The sequence below is a fragment of the Anolis carolinensis genome, chromosome 4 (genome assembly GCF_035594765.1).
Source record: "Anolis carolinensis isolate JA03-04 chromosome 4, rAnoCar3.1.pri, whole genome shotgun sequence".
NCBI lineage: Eukaryota > Metazoa > Chordata > Lepidosauria > Squamata > Dactyloidae > Anolis > Anolis carolinensis.
In genome coordinates this window covers 54235053-54262050 of record NC_085844.1, presented here as the reverse complement: position 1 = coordinate 54262050, position 26998 = coordinate 54235053, and the positions used below count along the sequence as shown (strand labels likewise).

General features: G+C 40.3%; 1 protein-coding gene across 1 annotated transcript in view; it reads right to left on the bottom strand.

Annotated features, from left to right (window-relative positions):
• Positions 1-26587, bottom strand: part of cdh2 (cadherin 2) — a 165091-nt gene extending 138504 nt beyond the window's left edge. The window contains exons 1-2 of the mRNA XM_008108615.3: positions 26017-26587; positions 433-547 (exon numbers count right to left, since the gene is read on the bottom strand). Coding sequence (XP_008106822.1) covers positions 433-547; positions 26017-26100 — 199 coding nt within the window. The 5' untranslated portion in view covers positions 26101-26587. The remainder of the gene's footprint in view (positions 1-432; positions 548-26016) is intronic.
• Between the last annotated feature and the right edge of the window lie 411 nt (positions 26588-26998).

Genomic DNA, 26998 nt, shown 5'->3' with positions numbered 1-26998 from the left:
CTGATTGTGTCCATACTTTGATTGATTGAAAATGGACACAACCAGCGACTACAATTCAGAGAATCCTCTCTTACGGTTTGTCTTATTTTTAAAAATGTTATGGTAAAAAATAAATTAATTTTAAAAATTCAGTAGATTGGTGAATTATTCTGAAACTTGGCAAGCCTGCAGTTGTATGTTTGGTTCCAGAACACCTTATGGATACCAAAATCCACGAATGGTTCAAGTGCCATTATATACTGTACAATGGAGTAGTAAAATATGTCCCTTATATGAAATGATAAAATCAAGGAGATTTTTTGGAATGTTTTTCTTTAATATTTTGAAGCTGTGGATGGCTCAATCAGTGGATGGAGAGCCCCTGGATACAGATGATCCACTCTATCTTACAGGCAATCTATAATAAGTAGCTAAAAATCAGATAAAACATACCATTCAGAAGAGGTTGTCCTTCATGTACTCCTCTAGATATGACTGCATTGTAAACATCTTCAGGAAACCCAGGCTTGCATAATGTGCCTTCTTCACAAGTTGCCTTTATAGGTGCCTAGAATGCAAGACAAAATTTATGTAACACTTACAACGCCATTCAGTTTAGAAACGTTCAATTTGGCATAAACCCTGATTTTGCTACTATCTTGTACAAGCAACCTCTTTGTTTCCCAATGGCTGCAATTAGAATTCTGGGGGCAAAGAGTTAAATCTTTTTGATAACTTGGAATTGAATGAACAAATCCCACTTGTTTAGTAACGTCTAAATAATACACAATCATGATTCTTTAAACAAATGTTTCAATGAACACAGTAGTTCAGGCTAATGCAGAATTGAGAAGGGAAAAACTAACATATTTTTGAAACAGAATAAAACTTGTGCAAAACTAATTACCAAGTTCACTAAATACGGATAGAATAAATTTCATATGTTTAACAGCCAATTCAAAACATCTTCACTAAGCTCATCAATCTGCTTTCTTGTGTTATCTAAATGTCAACTTTAAAAAATGTTTTAACTTCATGCAGAGTACAGCATTAACATCCATTCATCTTTGACATGGATATTAATATGCGTGTGTGCGTGCGCACATATGTGTGTGCATACACAATTTAACCATCTATGTATCTAGTGAAAGAAGGTTAAATGAAAGATCTGTATAACCAGATATGGCAGGGATATTGTCCCCATGGGGAGATAGGGCGGGATATAAATAAAGTTTTATTATGATTATGATTATTTTGTTTCACAATCCTAAAAATGCATTTCGCACATCACTAATCTCTTATGAAACCCAGATTTATCTACACCACAGTCCATCTAATAATTGAGAACTACCATCAAAGCAGCAAAAATCTATACATATTACTGCTTAAGTTTTGACTGGTCAACTACACATCTGAGAGGTTAATCTTTCAATCATTAAAGTAAGGGATTCTACTTGTCAAGTGAATGGTAACATCAGATTGCACATAGGATCTGAAGATAACTGTGTTAGATTCCTGCATATCCTACAGACAAACTGAAGCTCTTTTTAAAAAACCCACAAATGTCACATTACAGACAAATTACAAGAGAATGTTTTTTTAAAACGCTATATACAGTGTGCATTTTTTATTTCTAATGGCATCAACACGTGCAATAAATTCCAAAATTGGACAGGAATGAATCTTTCAGTGCAAAATGCTGTCAGATTCCATAATTTAATAAGCGAACTCAATGTAACTAACAAGGGAATGCGGGAGGGAATCGTCATTCCAACTACTCTTGAAACAAATAAATCCTGGGTGGGCAGCTGAGTAGATAACAGGATTTTAACAAGCCTGTTCTGATGTGCATGGGAATCAGTCGGCCTTTTCCAGCGTACTATATCTGCTAAACAATTCCTATAAACTGAAACAATGCCCAGTGAAACAAAGACATGGGCAGATGAATAAAGAGACCTCTTTATGCTTTCATTTGCAACCTCTCAATTTTTCCCAGAAACAAAGGAGAGCACTCTGTTCCCAAAATGAGTCTATTGTAAAGATTCACTGGCCATAAACACATGAGAAGAATCGGAGCTTCTAACTTTTTGCAATTCTTTAGCCTCTCATGTTTTTGCAATTTAACAAAACTGTATTTGAACCACACAACACAATCTGGGTCATTTCAAGTTCAGGCTAAAAATGCTAAGCATTTTTCTATACCTTTTCATCTCGTCTCATGTCACTACAAAACACTTTAAAATGAACTATTGAAATTCTGATATTTTAGAGGTGATAGATCAGGAAGAAGAAGCCATAGGAAAATCTACTGCAAGATTCTGTAACTGTTAAGTAATAAAAGTAGTTAGGATTAAAAAAAAACATCCCCCCACCTCCAACTGCTCCAGAAAATTGCTGGTATTTTTTTCCTTTCCAGTAAATATGTTTTTTAGATCCTTGGGACTCTATTAATCTTTGCCAGGAATTACATAATCAAAAATCAGCCTGCCATTTCAAAGATCCATTTTATATAGCCTTGGTAAAACTATTTAAAAAAAGAAAAAGGTGTTGCTTTTCAGCTACTAAGCCACAGTCGAGCACCAGTTTTCAGAGTGTGTCCCTAACAGTCTGCTTGCAGGAAAACTTGCTCATCCTTACTGTGTGACGTTCAGTTGTTGTATTTTCCAGAAGAAAAGGAAACCTAATTTTTTTTTCTTGCTAGAAAAATTACACCCACCATAAAGAGAACATTTTATGTAATGTGTGTCATTAAACAACAGGACTTTTTGGCATGCCACAAGTATTTCTGTTGGACCATAAATCTCTATAAATTATTCAATCTTAGGTGACCTACAGATACTAAATGTATACGGAGGACATTGGACACAGAGAGCAAGGTGATGATTGCACCAGGGCCAGTCCATAGAATAATGTTCCAGCCTGCCCTTTGCCTTAGTCTATGAAAGTTTCTGCTATGAATATTGTTATCTCATCTAAACCAACCAAGTAATGTGGGACAAAAGCAGCAGGGGCAGGAGTGACGCGAATGTGCACCTGATCACATGTCAAGTGAAGGAACCAGGTTGATGCTTATACGCACCAGAGAGGTCAGTTCAGGATTCAGGGTTTTTTTCAATGCCCCCCACCCCAATATGCATGTACAGATCTCCGTCCCTTGATCGGTTTCATTATGCAATGCAATTTACTTCTATACAGGTTGAGATGTTTTACAGAATCTATTTCAGAGTATCCCCCAATATTGTGTATCCTGGTTGAAGGCCTCTAAGTGCATTATTGTGCCCATTAGCACTTGTATCATTTAAACATTACACCCTCTAAATGGCTTCAAGTCCATATCAAGTGGTCAGTGTACATGTGCCCCCAGACTCTAAGGAATTATAAAATGCTTTTGCATAATGATGGGCTCATCTACACTCACCTTATAATGTGGCTCCAAGCCAACTTGAAACTGTAGTGACTACAAAATTCACACTTCCAATGTACACCACAGCACGGATTATAGGGCAATCATACAGCACATTAAAGAAAGCCACTGAAACATTAAAATTAAGCCTCTTAATGCGCTGCAGCATATCCCAACACAGCCCAGATTGTGGGGTGAAATCAGTTCCACAGAATGTGGAGCACACTGTAAATACTTGCCATGGTTGAAGTGCTTTGTAGGGTGAACACAGAGCAAAGGAACTGCCAAAAATGTCCTAAGGGCATGGCTGGAGTGCATGGATCTAATTGACTCCCTTGAAGGGGCAACTGATTACCTCCATATCAAATGGTCACTCTTCCCTTTTCTGCCTCTGGAGCGCTAGTGCACATTTCTCCCAGAAATGGATTTTAAAAACCCAGAGAGTGGTTTAAGGCCAAGTTCCATGGTTCATGTCATCACCTTTCTGGTGTTACTTTATATGAACCTAAAGTCAGTGATAAAAAAGTTCTATCTTTGAATTCTATAGACAACAAATGGTTATCAGAATCACATCACAGAACTGGAGGATTGTACGTTACAGTTAATTCCAAGTAAGAAGTCTCTAGGTTTTTCAATGATTCTTATAGCTTGATGCAAGTATTTCAAGGGGGGGAAATCCTTGCAATATGCTAGCACAGCATGTCATGAGTCAGATTTAATATTTCTCAGACATACAGTCATGAAAATCACTTCAAGATTAAAATGAATGATTGAACAACATTACATCTGGTTCTGACCTAAACCATATATTTAAACAACAGTTGCATAAGAGAGTCACAGCTTGGTCCCCACAGATGATTACAGATTTGTAAGTTTCAAAAGTATTTCTAAAATACTTAGACAAAATAAGTCTTTTGTTAAGACTGTGTCTTATACGGCAGCCTCAATCACACATTACTCACATAAAGAAATCTGTGTGGCTAGATGGCTGCAGAGCTGCTTATAAGCTGCTCTGAGTCCCCCTTGGGGTGAGATAGGACAGGATAGAAATACAGTGTTCCCTCACTTATTGCTGGGGTTAGGTTCCAGGACCACCCACAATAAGTGAAAATCCGCGAAGTAGGGATGCTATATTTATTTTAATATTTATACAATATTTTAGCAGTTATACACTATTTTAAGTCTTTATCAACCACTCGTGTATTGATAAATCGCCTCATTCTCCTCCCATTACCGTTCGGACACCTTTTCTCTCCTTTGGCTTCTCCTTCCTCCCGTCCTTAGGCTGTAAATTGTAATTTTTTTATGATTTATAATAGTCTTTTAGAGTTTATTGAAAAACTGAGAAACAGTGAATTCGTGAAGTAGTGAGGGAACACTGTACAATAAATAAAGAAATAACCTATAAAGTGCCAATCATGATATATATATAATTCTATGGCATATAGTGTTTATTCTGATCTCTAAATATATCTTAGTCTGCCAGAACGTATCTTTCCATATGAGCCCATCCAGGCCCCCAGATCCTCAATAAGGTCTTCTCACTTGATATCAAGAAGAACCTTCCTAGGACCTCATCTACACCTGACAAATATACTCGGGAATCCAGAAATGCTCCCGACTAGCCCTGGGGGAGGTTCAGATTATCTATTCCCAACCCACGGCAGCAGTGGATTAGAATCTACGCAATCCAGTCAGGCCGAGACCATTTTGCTGCTGCTGAAAGGCCATAAAGCTTCAGGGGAGCTCCAGGGGGGTTGCCAGGCACCATGGCTAACATTAGCAAAGATAGAAACACAACCAGGGAGAAGGAGGACGAACTCAATGTTACGAATGGAAACCCCTAGATGTTGTGTGGACTTTTAGCAACTTCTAGTCCACTACAGGTTTTAGGGATAGTGTACAGTTCTGGAAAGGTTAGAATCAACCCCTTCTTGCTGGCACCATATCTCATCTGTTCTTGGAAGTTAGGCAAGTTCAGTATGGTTAGTACCTTCATAGGACACTACCAAATAATACCAAGATCTGTAGGTATTAGCAAAACCACCTCTTGAGTATCCCTTGCCTAAGAAAGACCCGTGAAATTTATGAAGTTGCCGTAAAATGACAGGTGACTTGAAGAGATACACACACAACTACATGGAAGACAACAATGAGCAGCTGCTCATGCAGTCATCCTTACTGGAGATTACCACATTAAAATCTGCAAATAGGGCCAGCCAACATGTATACAGACCAAAAACCATGAGTGGAAGCAGGAAGCCTATCTACAATTTTGTGTTACTTTTCTCATGCAAGGGAAGTCCCAAGCATATTATCACCCATGCTTTAATGAAATCTGATTTTAAAGTGATTTGTCCCACAGATTTATGGAGCGCATTTCAGTATATACAGACACTGAAGTGTCCTGAAATCCTGTCCCGCCAAAAAATTATTAAGGTGAAAAAAATAGGAGATATTGCTCAAATCGGGTTTCATTAGTATATACAAGACTATGATTAAGACAGATGGTTAAGCATTTCCTCCTCCTTCTATGTTGCTGGCATAATTTAGAAGATTATTTCTGACCTGACTAAACCATAGTTACTTGTCACATCTGTAATATGATTTCAGCAAATTCTAGAAACTATTATTATTTGATCCTGGTTTGCAATTCTAGTTTGAAATCTGGGTTTGTGGTCCTGGTTCAGTCATACATAACTCTCTGGTTCACATATAACAACAAAATATAGTTTGATTAGGAGAGGAGAAAGGGAAAGGATGGTGGTGGCACTTGAGCCAATCACTAATTCCTGATACTCCAAACTATAATCTGGAAGGATTATATGAATGTAGACTATAGATAAAACTATACCAAACCTCAGCTTCAGGTTTCACTACACATTTCTTCCTTTACCAGCTTCCTGCATTCTCCCCACCACTCAGATTTGTTCTGAAATTTCTGAAAAGCATATTGTTGGTTTCCGTAATGTAATTGATCAACCTCTGTGTAAATTTTTTTTAATGTTTTTGCATAAAATACTTTTAGTTTAACTATATATTTTTAAGTTTTGTGTGAGTTTTTAGATGTACAGTAGAGTCTCACTTATCCAACATAAACGGGCCAGCAGAACGTTGGATAAGCGAATATGTTGGATAACAAGGAGAGATTAAGGAAAAGCCTATTCAACATCAAATTAGGTTATGATTTTACTAATTAAGCACCAAAACATCATGTTATACAACAAATTTGACAGAAAAAGTAGTTCAGTACGCAGCAATGCTACGTAGTAATTACTGTATTTACGAATTTAGCACCAAAATATCAAAATATATTGAAAACATTGACTACAAAAATGCGTTGGATAATCCAGAACGTTGGATAAGCGAATGTTGGATAAGTGAGACTCTACTGTATCTGTTTTAATGTTTTTCAACTTCTCTGAATCTTGGATTTTAAAAGGTTGCATTTAAATAAATATAATAAATGATTATTATAACAACAATTATTTTATGAACAAATTGGACAATTAGCAGACAGCCGTTTTATATTTTTTCCTGTAAATACCACTTACTATTCAAGCATTTAAACCGATAAATATTTATATATTATCCCACTGGCTATTTAGGCCTCAATTTTGTAAATATTTAAAGAACTTTAAGTTAAAACAAATGCATGGGGATGGGCAGACCTTTTATTCTATGAAATGCTCTAGTAAATACTAATTAAAATAAATGTAAAAAAACAAACCACTCTGCATGATGTATATTTTACTGAAAACTGCAGAAATAAAGCCTAAACTAATAAACCTAATACAAAACACACCAAGATAAAACAGCATTGTCTAGACCAAGGCAACCTGAATTCATAAAAATCACAAAAATCAAGTAATGATCAAACAAACATATTTTGGTTCACTGTGTGTTTATCAAGGGAATTTAATTACCTTTTAAATATTAAAGAACTGCTTTTCCATTACTCTAGATCAATTCCAGCTAAGCAAGAATTAGTCGAAATCCAGCTGAGAAAAAAATCTTAGTGTTCACTGAGCTGCATGGAGGGTAACTTGTTTCAATATTAAAATGCTTACTGCATCCACATTAGTATGTTATCTCACTAGAACAGATGATATGTCAGCACTTAAACCAAGATACTAGGCAGGGGAAGGAAATGTTCTCATCTAAAGTGAAACTGTTTTCAAATATTTGATAGACAAACTTTTAAAATTACCACCACCATCATCACCATCATTTCTGCCACAAAAACAGTCAACAGAATAAAAATAGAGGTAAGAGCTTATGAAATTACAAGACCTATAAATTGAGATTTGTACCACTTTGAGCATCTCTGGTAAAAAGAAAGAATAATGGTTTCAGTGGTGGAAGATGCTGTCAAATGAACTGACAAAACATGTGAAAGCAATCACAATAGTAATTTTTTTGGGACAGAAGCCAAATAACTGATAATCTAAAACTTTGGTAGGAACACCTGTATAACAGAGAATATAATTGCTAGCTTGCAATTAAGACTTTGAAGACACCCCAAGTGGCAACTAATCCAAAAACCCGCTGTATAGAGATCAATGCCTAATATATCCCTGAGGCCCCTTCCACACATGCCGAAAACCCGAGAGAAACAGGCAACCATAGCCACAGACCTTACTTTGGGGGGGGGGTACATCCCCTCCTGTGCTGAACCAGCATCACTCCCCCCCCCCCCCCCGCCTTCAATCACCCTCTTTTCTGCCCTTAAACAAAATAACAAGGTGTAGTTACCAAGGTCAGAGGCTTCAAAGTGCTCTGTTGCACCTGCAAATGAGGCAATTAAGTTTTCAAGAAGGAAGGAGGGGATCTCCCCTTGAAAGCTCCATTGCATGATTTCCAGACACAACGGACCACTTTGAAGACTCCAGCTTTGGCAATTACAGCTTTTCATTTTGTTTAGGGCCAGAAAAGGGGGCAAGGAAGGGGAGGAAGGATCCCTCCTTCATGGGGTGCTTGAGCCCATGGAGGCAGGATCACTGTGGAGACTGCTTCTGAGATAGCGGATGTCAATCTCAGGAGCAATCTCCACACACTTCACACTTGCAAAGACTTGGATCTTATTGAAAGGTGTCATTATTGAAAGGTGCTCTTTATAGGTTTTTTTTAACTGGTAGTAAACCTGGAAATACAGGTGTACTCCAGGTTAAACTGGATTACACTGATGCGCCGTTTGGCCTCAGACTAATCTGGAAAAAACACAGGCTTTAGGCCTGTGTAGATGGGCTCTGAGAGGTGGCCATCCAACTTTCACTTTCTTTCAAAGTAGACTCTTCTACTGTTGAATACATGTGACCACCAGAAAGTTCTTCCTTTCAGTCAGAATTGTATTTCTTGTAATTTGAATCTCTTCGTCTCACTCGTTCAGTCGTCTCCGACTCTTCGTGACCTCATGGACCAGTCCACGCCAGAGCTCCCTGTCGGCCGTCACCGCCCCCAGTTCCTTCAAGGTCAAGCCAGTCACTTCAAGGATACTGTCCATCCATCTCGCCCTTGGTCGGACTCTCTTCCTTTTTCCTTCCATTTTCCCCAGCATCGTGATCTTCTCCAAGCTTTCCTGTCTCCTCATGATGTGGCCAAAATACTTCAGCTTTGCTTCTAATATCCTTCCCTCCAGTGAACAGCCGGGCATTATTTTCTGGAGGATGGACTGGTTGGATCTTCTTGCGGTCCAAGGCACTCTCAGGATTTTCCTCCAAACCAGAGTTCAAAAGCATCTATCTTCCTTCGCTCGGCCTTCCATATGGTCCAGCTCTCGCATCCATAGGTTACTATGGGGAATACCATTGCTTTGACTATGCGGACCTTCGTTGCCAGTGTGATGTCTCTGCTCTTCACTATTTTGTCAAGGTTGGCCATTGCTCTCCTTCCAAGAAGTAGACATCTTCTGATTTCCTGGCTGCAGTCTGCATCTGCAGTGATCTTTGTGCCTAGAAATATATTGTCTGTCACTGCCTCCATGTTTTCTCCCTCTATTTGCCAGTTGTCAGTTGGTCTGGTTGCCATGATCTTGGTTTTCTTGATGTTTAACTGCAACCCAGTTTTTGCACTTTCTTCTTTCACCTTGGTGATAAGGCTCCTCAGCTCTTCCTCACTTTCAGCCATCAGAGTGGTATCATCTCCATACCTAAGGTTGTTAATGTTTCTTCCAGAAATTTTAACTCCGGCCTTGGATTCGTCAAGCTCCGCATGTCGCATGATGTGTTCTGCATACAAGTTGAATAGGTTGGGCGATAGTATACAGCCCTGCCGTACTCCTTTCCCAATCTTGAACCAGTCTGTTGTTCTGTGGTCTGTTCTTACTCTGGCTACTTGGTCTTTATACAGATTTCTCAGAAGACAGACAAGGTGACTTGGTATCCCCATACCACCAAGCACATGTCACAGTTTGTTATGGTCCACACAGTCGAAGGCTTTAGAATAGTCAATAAAGCAGAAGTAGATGTTTTTCTGAAACTCCCTGGCTTCCTCCATTATCCAGCGGATATTGGCAATTTGGTCTCTTGTTCCTCTGCCTTTTCTGAACCCAGCTTGGACACCTGGCAGCTCTCGCTCCATGTATTGCTGAAGTCTGCCTTGCAGGATCTTGAGCATAACCTTACTGGCATGGGAAATAAGTGCCACTGTACGGAAGTTTGAACATTCTTTAGCATTTCCCTTTTTTGGTATGGGGATGTAAACTGATTTTTTCCAATCTGATGGCCATTCTTGTGTTTTCCATATTTGCTGGCATATGGCATGCATCACTTTGACAGCATCATCTTTCAAGATTTTAAATAGTTCACCTGGGATCCCATCGTCTCCTGCTGCCTTGTTGTTAGCAGTTCTTCTTAAGGCCCATTCAACCTCACTCCTCAGGATGTCTGGTTCTAATTCACTCACCACACCGTCAAAGCTATCTTCTATATTTTTATCCCTCCTATACAGATCTTCTGTATATTCTGTATATAATTTGAATCTATTTATTTATTTACTGTATTTCTGCCCCCCTCTATCTCACCCCAAAGGAGACTCACAGCAGCTTCCAGTTTTGGCAATTATTCAATGCCACATTGAAACATAAAAGCAAGCACATGCACAACATATGAAACTATAAAATCAAAATAAAGGACATAAATATGATTAAAAACTTTTAAAACATTGCACCTAATCCAGCAATCACAGTTCAAACTGCTTCATTTATATCAGCTCTGTGGGTGTATATTGCACTGTGATTGTGCTACTCCTCAAACTCCTGGTTCCACAGTCAGGTTTTGCCTTTTTTTTCCTAAATCTATTATTTCAGGTTCTATCCTTTGAAGGAGTAAGAGACAAGTTTGTTATTCTCACATTTGACAATGAAAATGAAAACAGATTTCAGACAGGCTACTGGGAGAATAAGAATTCTGCCCCACAAAAGCATTTTTTTTTCTCTTGTCCCCAAATTTCTAGTAACTTAAAATTTCATTTCAACATTCTGAAACACTGTTTAGGCTATCAAAGAAAGGTAGGTAGGTAATTACCAAGTGAATGTGAGTATAGCAAATAAAAAGGGTTTTGCATATGAACAATTTTTAGTGTCTCAATCTCGACATTGCTGGGAAATTGAGGACTCAAGGAGGGAGCAGAATTCTTATAGGAGAATCTGATTTAATGGCTGGCCATGTCTCCAACAAGTGAGGCAAAACATAGCTGGAAAACCCAAATGGATATGTTAAACCTAAGAAATATGGTTTCGCCAGGCCAAATTTTGGTTGGTAACGTTACTATGGCAGCGCACAAAATTCTCCAGTTGGTATTCCCAGTGACCTGCTAGCTGGGAAGAATGGGGTAGAGTAGTCCAAAAATGTAATATTTCCAGTCTGTTTCTGCTCTTTTAGGTCAGGACAAGTAACAATAACACCAAAAGGGATAGTAAGCCTGTGATGGAGCTCAAACTATATAGTAGAAATTGGATGGGCAAACTCCCTCTGTGGTATTAGTTGTAAGAAGAGGTTTACTGTAGGATGATTCTCATGTGCAGTCATGGCTGTTTTGTGCCTTCAGACATGATCATATCCAAGGAGGACAAGGGGTGGCTACTCCAACCAGCCAAAAGCTGACTGGCAACTGGCACCCAGAGAACCTTTTCATCAGCCGCCCTAAGACTGTGGAATGACCTGCCAGAAGAGCCCCGACAGCTAAATGAGCTGTCGGAATTCAAAACACAGCTGAAGACATATCTCGTTCAGCAGGCCTATGCAGTCAGCTTTAACTATGATGTGTTCGTCTATGTTCTGCCCTACCTCGAACTGAAAGGAGAGGCAGGTTGTAATTAAGATATTATTGTTATTATTAACCCGAAAGAGTCAATTTTTCATGCTTCTACTGCTTCAGTCTACATTGTGGACATTACAATTTCATTTGTCTTTTCAGTGTATGGGACCATAAACTAAGCAGAAATTCTCTTTATTACAAGTACAGCTAAATCTTCATGTAATCATTACATCTTCTAGGGATGTTGAGCTGCTTCGGCAAACAGAAAATTTAAAAAAGAATGCAAAGAAATACTTTGGAACACTCTTCACTACATTTTTGAAAAACAGCAAATATACAGATATATAAAATCGTATTAATGTGTCCAGGTTGAGCATCTCTTACATGGAATTTCAAAATCTGAAATACTCCAAAATATAAAATTGTCCATATAAATAGCTGGGTCTTTACTTTCTGATGGGTCGGTGTACACAGACTTTGTTTCACACTCTCATCAGCATGGTCACTACTAGTTGGGGATACTGCATGTTACAGTCCAAAGTTAAACTATAGGAAAGGGTCATTTGTCCATTCCACATGTTGCATTTGCCTTGTATTTCCCAAGCTGATTTTTCCTCATTTTTTAAAAATTACTATAAATAGTCTAACTTCCACATCTACTGGTATTACTAACCTTTACAATATTAAGTGCCCAATGAAGTAAGGACACTGCCATTTCTAACATTAAGCAACCAAATAAATCTTTACTGAACTGCAGGTCTGCAGGGTGTGTTTGCATAGTGCACTGAAACTCTCATCCTGGCTGAATCTCATATGCACTACTGCAATCTGAAATAATGAGTTCTCTGAACTAAATTAAATGCAGCTCTTGTTTCTGCTAATGCCTCAAAGCTCTAGAAGTCAGTGGAGGCGTCCATCAGCACAAATGTGCTGTGGATAGGGCAATCAATTTTAAATACTGAAGTTTGTCAAAACATATCCCCATAAAGACACAGAACGGATCCAATGAGGAATAAGACATGGTTACAATTAAATGAGTTATTCAAGTTTACAAGCATTATGTGGTGTGCCCTACTCCTTGTTTTATTTCATTTGACAAGAGGACTTAAAAGAGCCCAGATTTTCAAATGCATACTTAGTTATGTTAACTAACGAAGCACCCATTAGAATTAGCTGTATCAACATGCAAAAACTTCCAAGATAGACAGAACTATCTTACCTACATACACTGACCAAGGGCATTCTACCTGTGCAGCTAGTATACTTGCACCCTAGTGGTCTTCATGTGGACAGCAGCCAGAGAAAACCCCTAAAAGGGGGGGGGGGGTGTTCTTGTGGTGGTTGACAATAGGGCAGAAGTGGTATTTGATCCACAACTCCCAGTTTTCCTCCATTCTCTTCCCCAACAAGACTGAACCCCTATTTGTGCCACCCTATACCTCACATGCACAACGTTCCCTTCCTGTTGTAGGCAATGAGAGGGTAAAATAAAAACACATAGCATTGGGAAGAAACACAAACAATCTTATTCTGTTGGACCTCCAGGAACAAGAAAGGTTTTGGATAAGGTGGTCAGTATGCCACTTCACACTCTCTGACCCCAACTCAGGACTTCATTGTTAAAAGCTAACAGTATTGTTTGTTTGTTTGTAGTATTTCTGTTTGTCTGTTTGTTTGTTTGAAGTATTTAATTGTGTTAAAATCCAGAGGAGTTTAACACAATTAAAACCATACAAGAATGAACTTTTAAAAGCACATTAAAATACTCTTTAAACACCCCTAAAGACAATCTAAAAAAAAATACTCGAATCTAGCTTTGAAACAGTGAAAACGGTAATTTCAAACGTGGAATGCCATGTGGGACAACGGTTTTGGCTGCCTACCAAAACTTAAAAGGGATGGTACCTGTCAACTTCCTTGGACAGGGAATTCTGCAGTTGCGTTATTACATGTCCTAACCAACTTAACAACCTCTTATATGTCTCCACCAACCTAATTTCAAAAAGTGTTGGAAAACACAACAGTGCCTCCTCTGAAGAGCCCAAATTTTTGACAGGCTCATAAAGGAGCTGTCCTTCAGGTACTTGGGCTGCACCAGCACCTTAATATGAACTCAGAAGCAAATTGGAAGCCAGTGTAGTTTTTGCAGGACCAGTTTTATATGGTCTCTGAAATGCACAACTAATACCAATCTGGCTGCTGCATTCTGAACTGGCTAGCTTCCAAACACATTCCAATGGGAACCCCACATAAAACACCTTGCAGTAGTTCAAAAAACAGCAAGAACTAAGGCATGAACATACCTCTTTCTCAGGAAAGGGTAAGGCAAGAGCATCAAAGCAAAATGGGGTGAAGATACTCCTAGAGACGGGATCAATTGGCTTTCTAGAAACAATGCTAATTTCCAAGAAAATTCCCAAGCTACAAACCTGATTTCTCAGAGAGAGAGAGCAACCTCATCCCAAATTAGTTGCTCCTGACACGAAAAAAAAATAATCCCAAATTAGTTCTCCTGTTCACTGGGAATATTTCCATTTTGTCTGAATTAAGCCTCTGCCCATTCAGCCACATCTAGGCTATTTCTGTAATACTACAGCCAGCTTGGATCAGTTGTAAAGGAGAAACAGAGCTGACTATCATCAGCATATACTGACCACACACAATTCCAAAGACCTTAATCAGAAATTAAATGCAGACACTGAAGGCACAGGGCACAGTAATAACATTTGTGGAACTCTACAAAGAGGCTGAACAACAGACCACCAGCACAATCTCTGAGAACATCCAACAAAAAAGACTGCAACCTCCATAAAGCAAGGCTCCTATGTCCCGTATCAGCCAGACAACCATACAAGAATGAAAATAACAAATGTTATGGAAAGATCCAGGAGGACCAATAGGAGAATACATTGTTTATGTGAATGCCTTCAAATTGCCTGTCAGTTTTAGTGACCCTATAGATCTCCTGGGAAAGTGTATTTTGAAGTAGGGTACCACTTTCTTCCTCTGAAATGTTGCCTACAAATCCAAGCATTCTTTGGCATTCCTTCATTCAAGTAGGCTTCAACCTACTTACCGTGTTTCCCCAAAAATAAGACAGTGTCTTATATTAATTTTTGCTCCCAAAGGTGCTCTAGGTCTTATTTTTAGAGGATGTCTTATTTTTCCATGAAGAAGAATTCACATTTATTGATGAACAAAAAAAAGAACATTTATTATATACTGTACAGTAGTTGTCATCATAAACCAGCATAACCAGACAAACTGTGAATCCTATCAAAGATTTCTTGTTACTACCAATATTTCCATGTACAACACTTTATGGTACATACATTTACCGATCCTGCATGCTCTGGTGTTCTGTTCGGCGGGCATGCTTCCAAACAAAAACTTTACTACGTCTTACTTTCGGGGGAGGCCTTATATTTAGCAATTCAGCAAAACCTCTACTAGGTCTTATTTTCTGGGGATGTCTTATTTTAGGGGAAACAGGGTAGCTACCAATATTAGGTGGGATGAATATAAAGGTATAAAGGTCATACAAATCTAATGAAACTACAATAGGCCCAGTAAATCCATACAAACTGATAAAGCAACATTTTATTGATTTTGTTGATTCACCATGTTTATTCTAATTGGGAGTAGCAATTTAGGTCAAGAATAAAAAAATTCTATTAACATAAAACATTTCTGAATTGCAAACTAGACAAGAAGGAAAAGGATCATCAATTTCAGGAGATGGCTCTATTTCTTGGAATATTGAAAAACAGAATGTTGTTTTGAATAAAAGAGTTATGTAATTAATTGCTCTATACATCTCAAGCTCTACAACTATTATCTGACTATAAATTTTGGTATTTCGCCATTTTCTTTCTTTTTGCAAATTGTGGTTCACTGTGGGATAAAAGTACGCCAAGAACTTGTTTCACACATAAATGGCATTGTAGCTCGTGCTATAAGCCTTCAACTCTAGCTATACATATTTTCATTGTTGTTTTAGAAATAGTGGAACAAATTTCTTATAAGCCATACTTTTATACAGTACCTATTCCAACCATTTTTGTATTAACCATTCAACCTTAAATTTTTTAGGGTGAAAGGTCTAGAATACGTTTTGTTTCCTTTATAGAACAATGGGAATAGTTGAAAGGACGACAGACTGTATGGCAAATACACAGCTGCAGAAAGAACCATTATTAGATAGCCTAGATTCAATTCTTTATCCTAACTAAAGAAGATTCACTGAAGATGAAACATAATTGATTCAAATGTATGCAACTTCCATTGATTCAATAGAGCTATTCTAGTTGGAACTAACAATGGGTTATGAGCCACTGTCCTGAATCCCAGACACAATCAGTTGTTTTAGGTTCTAAAGTATGGAAAACAGAGGGCTGCACACAAAAATTTATTCATTTTGTTTAAGGCATTTATAGATCATCTCTCCCAGCCCCCCCCCCCCTCCCCAACATGGAACTTAAGGCAATGAAAATTGATAAAAGACACACTTTGTAGATTAATTTAAAAAAAACATATTTAAGACACACCTATTTCAAAAAGTGGATTTGATTCAGATTCATTTGTTTATTATGTAATTCATGTCCTTGCAACCTGTACCTTTCCAGAAAATGATGGATTTGCATCAGACTCAGCTAGACTAATGGCAATAATAATTTGTTAACAACAGAAAGGTGAAAGATCCTCAACCCTACTCCAAAATGAGTATACCATCACCTGTCATGAATATCCTTACACACGACAAACAAGATCATATTTAAAAGAATAAAGAGACCAAGCAAATATGACATTAAAATTACATTTCAGTTTTCCAGTACTTCTCCCTGCTGACTTACCAATTGTTTTTTAACATTACCAATTGTTTTTAAAAAATTAAAAGTCCAGAGAGAAACTACTCAATTAGAATTCATCAGCACATCTGCTTCTATTTGTTTACATTTAATAAACACCCAGAAACTGTGTTATACTATAATTATTAAGTTGTGGTAACAAAGCTAAGACCATGTCATTATATTTTGTTAATGTAATCAGGTGGAAATGAACTGATTTTGTATTACTAGGTACAGAAATGCCACAGGGTAATTTGTCTTTCATATTTACAGGCAGTCCCCAAGTTACAAACATCCGACTTATATACGACTCAGAGTTACAAACAGGGTTGAGAAAACAGAAAGTGAGAGAAAGCTGCCTCTTGAAGGGAAATTTAAGCCTGGAAGAGTTATCATGGGGAAAAGGTGTCTCCCCTGAGGTTTTCTCACCACAAGCCGAATTTTTCACAGGGACAGAAAGTGTGATGAAATCTTCTGAACAGGGGGGGTACAGACAGTAAAATGAACACCAAAGAGGTGTTAACCCTTCCATATACTATCCAAAACTTATACAAACACAGAGAGACATACACACACACACACACAGATGCTGAAGTTACACTTAAAAATGTACCTGTTTCAACTTACAAACAACTAAATTCCAATCACATAATCATAATTAGATTCAACCCACCTACCGTGTTTCCCCGAAAATAAGACAGTGTCTTATATTATTTTTTGCTCCCAAAGATGTGCTAGGTCTTATTTTTAGGGGATGTCTTATTTTTCCATGAAGAAGAATTCACATTTATTGTTGAACAAAAAAATGAACATTTATTATATACTGTACAGTAGTTGTCATCACAAACCAACATAACCAAACTAGACAAACTATGACTCCTGTCAAGAATTTCTTGTTACTACTATATAAATATAAATAATATAACATTTTAATATATTATTACCATTATTTCCATGTACAACTGGTATGTACATTTACCGATCCTGCAAGTTCTGGTGTTTTGTTTGGCGGGCACCGGGCATGCTTCCAAACAAAAACTTTGCTAGGTCTTACTTTTGGGGGAGGCCTTATATTTAGCAATTCAGCAAAACCTCTGCTAGGTCTTATTTTTGGGGATGTCTTATTTTCAGGGAAACAGGGTATTTGCCCGCTGTGAAAATGAGGGTAGTATTCATGCATCTAGTGATATGGATTCTAGGTCATAACACACTACAGAATTAGAACAGTCTGGCTCCGTATTAACTGTCATGGCTCAATGTGATGGAATTCTGGAATTTGTAGTTTTGTGAGGTATATTTACCCTTCTCTACAAGCAAGCACTGGTCCCACAGATGGATCCATAGCAGTTATGGTACTGTCCAATTGCAATATAAATCCTGCAATATGAATAGGCCAATAGATATTTATACTTTAGAAATGCATTACTTTCTTCAAGTAGTTTGAAAAGCCTTTTTTTTAAAAAAAATTGCACTTTCATAAAAAACAGGTAGTGTAAAAATTCTGGTCTGCTTCAATGTTAAGGAAATTAAAACAGATACTACATACATGTGAGCAATTCACTTTCTTGAAATAGGCAAAAAATATCACAAGGAAAAAAACACATCATGACTCACTAGGTGGTCATCCTTACTTAATAAAAATAGATTAATTCAGTTTCCCAAAACTATTTTTATGCTATGCACAAAAGGTTGCACAATTTAGAAACTGAAAATGTAATGCTTCCTAATATGACAAGTATTATACGAGGTTGACCTTCCTTAAACCAACGTAACCCACAAGATTTTGTTTCTGCTGATATTACTGCAAGCTTCAAAGAAAATGTGTGGTGCACAGAGATTATGAGGAACCATAAAGTTGTGGGATGGATCTAAATAACATTCATTCCCCTTCCCTTTACAGTCTACTGCGCCAGTCTACCCCAGATATTTTAGAGGATAAACTGGCTGGGGTTTCTGGGAGTTGTAGGCCAAAACAACTGGGGACCCAAAGGTTGAGAACCACTGCTCTAACTGATTGACCACTAGTTAGGATTCAATCCAGTGGTAAGTTTTTTAAAAAAAGAAATGATCCCCAAAGTGGAAACTGAGTGAGATAGATTTAAAAACTGGTATTCATCCCAAAGTTCTTCCAGCTACTGGTTTGTTGCCACCTTAAAATGAACAGCAATTATTTTCATACCCTTCATGTCAAAAAATTGAACAGAACGATAAAACTTCTTAAATACCAACCCTAGCCTGGCTGTATCTAAATAAAAATATCCCTTAAATATTTAGTTATATCTCTGGTATTTCTTATAGCGAAATGTTGAAATGTTAATGAATTCAACATTTAAGGGCACATCATCTTGACTGTGAACCAGATAAAACAGGTACAAAATGTGCATGTTTTCAAATAATTGTATTGCACACAAAGTCAATTTCTGCTTCTCCTTAAAAACATATTTGAAATGCATCTGGTAGTTTAATATGTAAGTAAACATTATCCTTTAGAATGGTTTATTCTCTTATCCATCTGGCAAAACAACAATGTATTTCCTCAGAAAATGTTGAGAACATCCTTCTTAAAATAAAAACTGATAAATATCTAAGTTTTTCAAACTGTCATATTTCAAACATGTTGCTAACATTACCATGAGGAGAAATAACATGCAAGATTTGTGAAATATTGACTATTTTCTAATATATTCCAATACCACTGAAATTGCTGAGACTTTTTCAAGCATGCAAGTCATATTACTGAAAAGGAAAGCAAATAAACAAATAGAAATGAAATATTAAAACATTTTACATATATATATATATATATATATATATATATATATATATATATCTCACACACACACAAAATCTACATAAGCAATTCCAAACACAGGAGGACACTGATCTAGAAAACACAACACTACCCATAGAAATCTAGATATCTCCACATTCTTTGTAAATCACAACAAAATAATGTAGGACTAGCCTAACTATGTAGTTCTTTATATATACTCTCTAATTTATACAAACAACATGTGATATGATGTCATCACACTGTGCCCCTCCTCACACCTGACTTCATATTATTGTTTACCAGGGAGAAAATTATCATATGACTACCTCACCTTACAGAACTGTGGCAGCTCCATGGCATTCACAATTTCTAATATGGAAGTTTGTGCTAATTTCCAGAAATCTCTTCTAGACACAGGGAGCGAGATCACAAACCGCCCCACAAATGATGAAAATTGTGTTATTAGTCCAGAAAACACTGATAAAATGCAAGGTAATGGCTTTCATTTTTGTCACACTGTGTCTGAGCCATAAATATCTATCTGTTATGTTTGTTTTAATATGCCTAGGAACCATTTCTCATAGTCATCACAGCCGTTTTTAACACTGCTATATAACCTTTTAAGATTTGTGTCTGTTTCTAGTGTTCCAGCCACACACAAAAATAGTGTAAAAGCAGTTAGGATTACTAGACAGGGTTGAATATTTAAGTATTACTTCCTTAAAGGGGAAAAAGTATGCCTGGATTTTATTTTCAATTCTTCATACCTGGATGTCCCTTATTCTTATTTTATTTAAAGGAATACTTCCTTTTTCTCAGTGTAATTCAGAGATTGTTTCTTGTATCCAATCTCCAAAGCACCATCAGTTGTTCTTATAAAAGTTCCTGTAAAACCTTTTCCTCTTTGTGTTATGCTCTTGCATGAAAACCATTAATTTCATTTAAAAAAAATAACTGAAAGGCCAGTATTTAATCTTTAGCGATGTCGAATATCAGTTACAGTATGTTTTTAATTGCTATACTGAAAATATGTTGGACATGTCTGCTTTTCTATGTAAAATATGAATACGGGAGTTGTCAAATCCCATGGGAATACCTTGCAGATATGGGAACAAGCTTAAAAATGGAAATAAATCTAGTTAATGCATACATCCTAAGTTGTAGTTATTATATAAAAGCTTCCTCTATGCAATTTACATGATACAAAAGTTCTAAATAACTTCTAATATATATAAAAAAACCCTTAGCAATGAGGGTGAGTGGGTATGATGAAGCCAAGTAACTGCAAACACACACACACACACACACACACCCTAAAGCCCGCTTTCCAGATGCAGGTTTATAAAAATAATTTCATACCGAAGTTCCAGCATTGCTACACCCTATTAAAAAAGAGTCCTAACCTGCTTTAACGGTTATCCAAACAAGGGGGAAATTGGATTCTTCAACCATGACATGCCACTGACACTAAGTGATACACTGACATGCAATAAAACTAGTTCCTGCCATAATTCATAGGTTCTGTTTTAATTCAAAAACAGTCCTGAGAGAGGGAGATAAGTACCGAATGAAATAAGAGCTCACTGTAGAATTCTGATTTATATATTTATCTATGAAGTGATATTCTGAAGTACAAAAGAGAAACAGAGGCATCTTTAAAAGAGCTGCAAGGAGAAGGAGAAAAGACTAACATAGGAAAGTTGTCTGGGGAGGGGGAACATTTTTACACAGGGGTCTGTCTTTCAATAACAAAGGGGTTTTAAAAAAAACCTAACATGGAAAATAGTAAGCTCAGCCAAAAGTTAAAATAGTCCCCTCCAAGGAGAAGAGAGAAAAGTCTGCTTTAATAAAAGCTTTTCCCATCAGGACGAGCTAACCTCTTATTAAGCCAAAACAGAAAATCTCCCAGCTGTTTAGGATCAATGTTTCCGCACCTTAAATGTCTGATGCAACCATCAAAGCCAGCCAAGGGGGCAATAACAGGGGAGGGAATGGGGGGAAATGCTGCTATTTGAAACAGGGACAACAAGAGACGGGATCTCTGCAACATGCCAATTCAGTGTTTACCACACTTCAATAGCAGGGATCCAGTTCACAGCCAGGGAGTAATCGGAGCTCCGCACCATGGACAGGGACGGCTGCTAAAGCGGTGGCTGCTGCTGCTACTACTATTGCGGCTACTGCAGCTGCCTCCCTGGATCCAAGTGCCCAACCCTGCAGGATTTAAACAGGAGGCCCTCCAACGCCAAACCTCTGCCCCAGCCAGGAATACAAAATACTCCTTTCCCCCAAAGCGCTGCATAGAGGAAGAACTCCTTGCTGCTTCCAGAAGATATGCTTCTGTCCACAAATGCCACTTAAAGAGACCGTGATTTGCACCATCTGGCACAGGGATTAACTCCTCTCTGCCCTTCACACTCGGAAGACCGGCTTTTGCACTGACCGCACTACCAGTGTCCATCTTCTGCCTCCTGACTCACTTCTGGAAAATCCCCTGAAGTAACCTCTATCTTTTTTTAAAAAATACACACCAGTTCCGTTTGCAAATATAAATAATCCATTAACCCAAGAAACAGTGCACAAACTGCCACATTAAATTCGAGAGTGTGGGAGCCATCTAAATGAAATGCATCACAGATACTTCAAGAGCATGTGGTTAATGATTTCCACCTTTTGGGACATGCAGGGTCACCACAGATAAGGATTCTATATCTGGAAGGTTCTGCATCCCACACTGACTTAGCAGACCATGGGAATCTTCTGCTCTCCTGGCGTTCAAAACTTGGCAGAGAGAAAAAAATCTGAGTCATTTTCCCATAGTTATCTTCTCCCTCATATCCTGTCCAAACCAACTGAACTCTCACACCAATCCCTGCTCTGACCCCCAGAAGAAAACTCAACTCCCCACTCCAAAGCCCCAAACACACACATTCTGCACACAGCAACCTCATGCACAAATACTTAGCAAACCCCACATCAGGAAGGCCAAAAAAGAAAGAAAAACATTACAGGAGAGTGCAAGGCAGGTGGATTGATTTAATAAAGGAAGCCTCCACCCTGAGACTTCCTTTTTGTAAGATCCGAGTAGGTCTTATAAATAACAAGGTCTCCTGGGGGACTCTCATTCATAGGGTCACCGTAAGGTGGAACTCAAATAAACCAACCACAGTTTTGATTCACTGAGGCTTTCAAAACTCTCAATGTAGAACATGTATCTTCTTCTCCCCACTTTGGGTAGAAATCCAGTTCACCCTTGAACCTTTACACTAGGGATACTCCAAGTGGTGGCCCCTGAACCAAGTGTGGCAGTTGGGTGAGTTTCCAGAAATTAAGGAAACAACTGCAGCAAAATACGGCACGTTTGGCTAAAAAAGAAGTACTTGCCATTGTCTCACATCAGGTAGCCTGAGAAGCTCGGCTCTCTACAAAATGCCATAAATGTTGACATGTTAACAACAAGAACATCAACTCCTTGCCTTGAGTCACAGTTGCATACACAAGCTAACCATGACTGGACTTTCAGCAGTGGCCATGTATGTTTACTAGGCAAGGTCTTTTCTAGCCACGAGTTTTCTTAGGCAAGGATGTTTTGTCATACCTTGTTCCAAATGTAAACCACAATGGTATTTGGTTGGTGTGAGTTTTCTGGACTGTATGGCCATGTTCCAAAAACATTTTCTCCTGAAGTTTCGCCCACATCTCTAGCAGGCATCCTCAAGAGGTTGTGAGGTATATTGGAAACTAAGCAAGGGAGGTTTGTATATCTGTGGAAGATCCAGGGTGGGAAAAAGAACTCTTGTCTGTTGGAGGCAAGTGTGAATGCTGCAAGGCTTTCCAATACTATTTTTTCCATGTCAGGAGCAACTTGAGAAACTGCAAGTCGCTTCTAGTGTGAGGGAATTGGCCTTCTGCAAGGACGTTGCCCAGGGAACGCCTGGGTGTTTGATGTTTTACCATCCTGTGGGAGGCTTCTCTCGTGTCCCCGCATGGGGAGCTAGAGCTGACAGAAGGGAGCTCACCCCGCTCCCCGGATTCCAGTAGAAGGGTTTAACCCACTGCGAACCTGGGAGCTCCTTCAATGCTAATCAGGGTGGTTAATTATTACAACATCCACACCTGCCTCCAGCAGACAAGAGTTCTTTCTTCCACCCTGGACCTTCCACAGATATATAAACCCCATTTGACTAGTTTACAACAGACCTTATAGCCTCTGAGGATGCCTGCCATAGATGTGGGCGAAACGACAGGGGAGAATGCTTCTGGAACATGGCCATACAGCACTACCTAGGGATTCCCTTCGACAACACCATTAACGTTTTTCAAATATGTTCCTAGGGAGAATAAAGGCTTTGTTGGATTGCAATCCAGTGATTCTGACAACACATAATGGTGTTAATTGATCTCCTAGCCAAACCTTAACCAGGGTTGACCCAAGATTAAATGGGGATCTGGTGGTGGTTTTGGATTGTGTGGGCTGCTTCCTGCCATGGTGACGGCCCTCCTTTGGCGCCCCCTGTTGGGCGAGGGAGAAACAAAGCCTGGAAACACAGAGAAAGGGAGAGAAAGGGGGGTGCTTGCCCGCTCGCCCCAATGGAAATCCCCGCCATGGGAGGAGGAGGAGAATGAAGGAGAAGCAGGAGGCGAGCGGGGGAGGCTGATTAAATTCTTGCCGGGGAAGGGATTAGCAGGCCAGGCAAAGGCTCAGCCCCATCGCTGCTCTTCTGCTCCGGGCTCGAGCAGAAGACCCACCCAAAAGGGGGCAGACCTATGTGCATCTTTCTATACTGTAGTAGAAGTCATGCGGTTTGAGCCCCTGCTTTGAAATGCTATGGCTGAATGCTGCTGCGGAAGCAGGGCAGTCTTTAGCCTCTCCTGCCAAAGAGTGCTACTGCCTCACCAAACTACAACTCCCATGGTGCCACAGCAGTTAAAGAAGGGTCATATGGCGCTGATGCCATGGTGCAGAGGCACCTCCTGAAACAGTCCCGGAGAAGGTGGTGGAGGGATATGTAATAGCCAAAGGAGATAACGAATGTAGTAGGAGTAACAATAATCACACCAGAGCAAGTGTGGGCAAACTTGGGCCCTCCGGGTGTTTTGGACTGCAACTCCCACAATTCCTAACAGCCGGTAGGAATTGTGGGAGTTGCAGTCCAAAACAGTCGGAGGGCCCAAGTTTGCCCATGCCTGCACCAGAGCATAGATCCACTTTAAATCCGGTTTCTGCCTCCTGCAATATTCTTGGGTTTGCAGTTTGGTGAGGCTCAGGACCTGTCTGGCTGAGCTGTTTAAAGGCCCCTCCCTAAAGTGGATTTAAAGTGGATCAAAACTCTAGTGTGATGGGCTCCCTAATCTTTATTTATAGCCCGCTTTTCTCCGGGGGGGGGGGGGGGCGGCAAAGCGTCTTACATACAACCTATTAAAATCATGTAAATAATCCAAATACATCGATTAAAAAGTATAAAATATCACACAATAATACACATTCACATTCTTGGGGCATCATATCAGATCATAATGCACTTTGTTCCTTAACATTATGGTGATAAGGGGCATGGTGTGCCTGGAGACTCCTGGGAAGCTCTCCCCACGAGTGGGTCCGTTCTGCGTGGCACATCATTGCCACTTAAAAGAGAGCCTGCCAGACCCTCCACACCCAGGGATGCTCTCCCCACGAGTGGGTCCGTCCCGCGTGGCACATCATTGCCACTTAAAAGAGAGCCTGCCAGACCCCCCACACCCTGGGAAGCTCTCCCCACGAGTGGGTCCGTCTCGCGTGGCATATCATTGCCACTTAAAAGAGACCCCACACCCAGGGAACCTCTCCCCACGCGTGGGTCCGTCCCGCGTGGCACATCTTTGCCACTTAAAAGAGACCTTTCGCCCCACTTCTCTTCCTCGCAAAGGCGCTTCCATCCAGTCTCGAGCCACTCACGCGGGGACGCTGCGTGGGTGCCACTCCTGGAGGAGGGGAAAGAGGCCCGACCTGCCCAAAGGAACTAACTCTGCATGGCCTTTTTGACCCCTTTCCCACGCTCCTTTAGTAGTCTTGTTCCCCTCTTTTCCATCCACTCCACGCGAGGAAGAAGACCCCCCCCCCCTCTTTTCTCGGCGCGCCAACTTCCCGCCGTTAAGTAACCCTTTGTGGCATGGATGGTGGCAGGGCTCAATGCTATGGATGAGTAGTTGGCACTCACCCTTCGGCAGGGAGGGAGGAAGAGCTTGCGAAACTACAACTCCCATGACTCCACTGCCTTGTATAGAACAAAGGGCCAACTTGAGGTCCTAGAAGGGTTTTGGACTCCAACTCCCACCATTCCTCACAGCCTCAGGCCCCTTCCTTTTCCCCCTCAGCCGCTTAAGCGGCTGAGGGGGGAAAGGAAGGGGCCTGAGGCTGTGAGGAATGGTGGGAGTTGGAGTCCAAAACCCCTCTAGGACCCCAAGTTGGCCCTTTCCTGGTGCAGAACTCTAATGCAAGCATTCTCTTATGATGAAAGGCAGGCATTCCACCTGCTCCTCCTTTTGCGCCCCAAGGACAGAACAAGACAGGGAGCCTTTCTCTTCCCTTTCCATCTCTGCAATCCCTAACTCTCCCCCATTGTTCATGGCAACCCGCACTCTCCCGGCTTCCCCCTCCGATCCGTCCCCAGCCAAGCAGGCCCGGGGCAACGGGGGTCCGCCCGCCACCGCCCTTCTCCGGGAGGCGGCCAAGAACAAAAGCGCCCCGAGTCCTCTGCTTTTCCCTTGCCCTTCTGTACCTGCTGCAAGGCCGCCAGCACCATCATCAGCAGCGGCGGCAGGATCCTCCGCCTCGGCGGCGCGGCTCCCGCTATCCGGCACATGGAGGCGAGGGAGAAGGGAGAGGAGAGGAGAGGAAAAGTCCACGGGGCGAGGGTCTTCTTCGGGTGATGGGAGAGGGGGCCCTATTCTATTCCAGGCACAAAAGGCGGTGCAGGAGGAGGAAGGCCGAGGAAGGAGATAAACACAGGCGCTGCTGGGTATATTCCACGGGCGATAATATCCCCTTCTGCAGAGCGGCGAGCTGTTTTGCTTGCTTGTTTCCCTCCCTCCTTTCAGTGCGCCTTGGCGCTGCTGCTGCCTTTCCGACGCCGGCTCTGCTGCTGCTTCTGCTTCTGCTCCTGCTGCATGCTTGCCTCCGTCTCCACTTCTTCCTCGCCTCGCTTTCCCCCTCCTCCGTTGGCAGAAAGGATAACAATACCGTGTAGCAGCAATAGCAGCCTCTGCTTCTGTGTGTGTGCGCCTCTCTCTTTCTCTCTCTGTGCTGCCTCCGTGCGCGCGCCTTGTGCGTTGTGTGCGCGCCTCGCCTTGTGCTTGGCGGCTGCTGGCAGATTCGCCTCCTCTTTTCCTCCTCCTCCTCCTCCTTCTCCCTGGCTCTCTTTCTCTCCCCTTTGCCGGCCACACGGGCCAATGGGAAACCACCGGCTCCAGCTCAGTCCCAAGCCCTTTTGGTACAAAGCAGACACCCACAATTATTATTTTTTGTTTTGTTTTCTCTCCCAGTTGCTCTTCTGGGGTTGAGAGTTGAAGGGTTTGTCTTTAGCAGAGGGAGGGAAAAGAGGGTCTGAGGGAGCGACCCGACCAAAGCCCCTATCCATCCACACTCGACTTTTATTCTTTCTTTGTGTGACTTGGGTGTTAGAAAAAGACTCCACCTAACCCTATATAGCAGACGCCCACTATTATTATTATTATTATTATTATTATTATTATTATTATTAT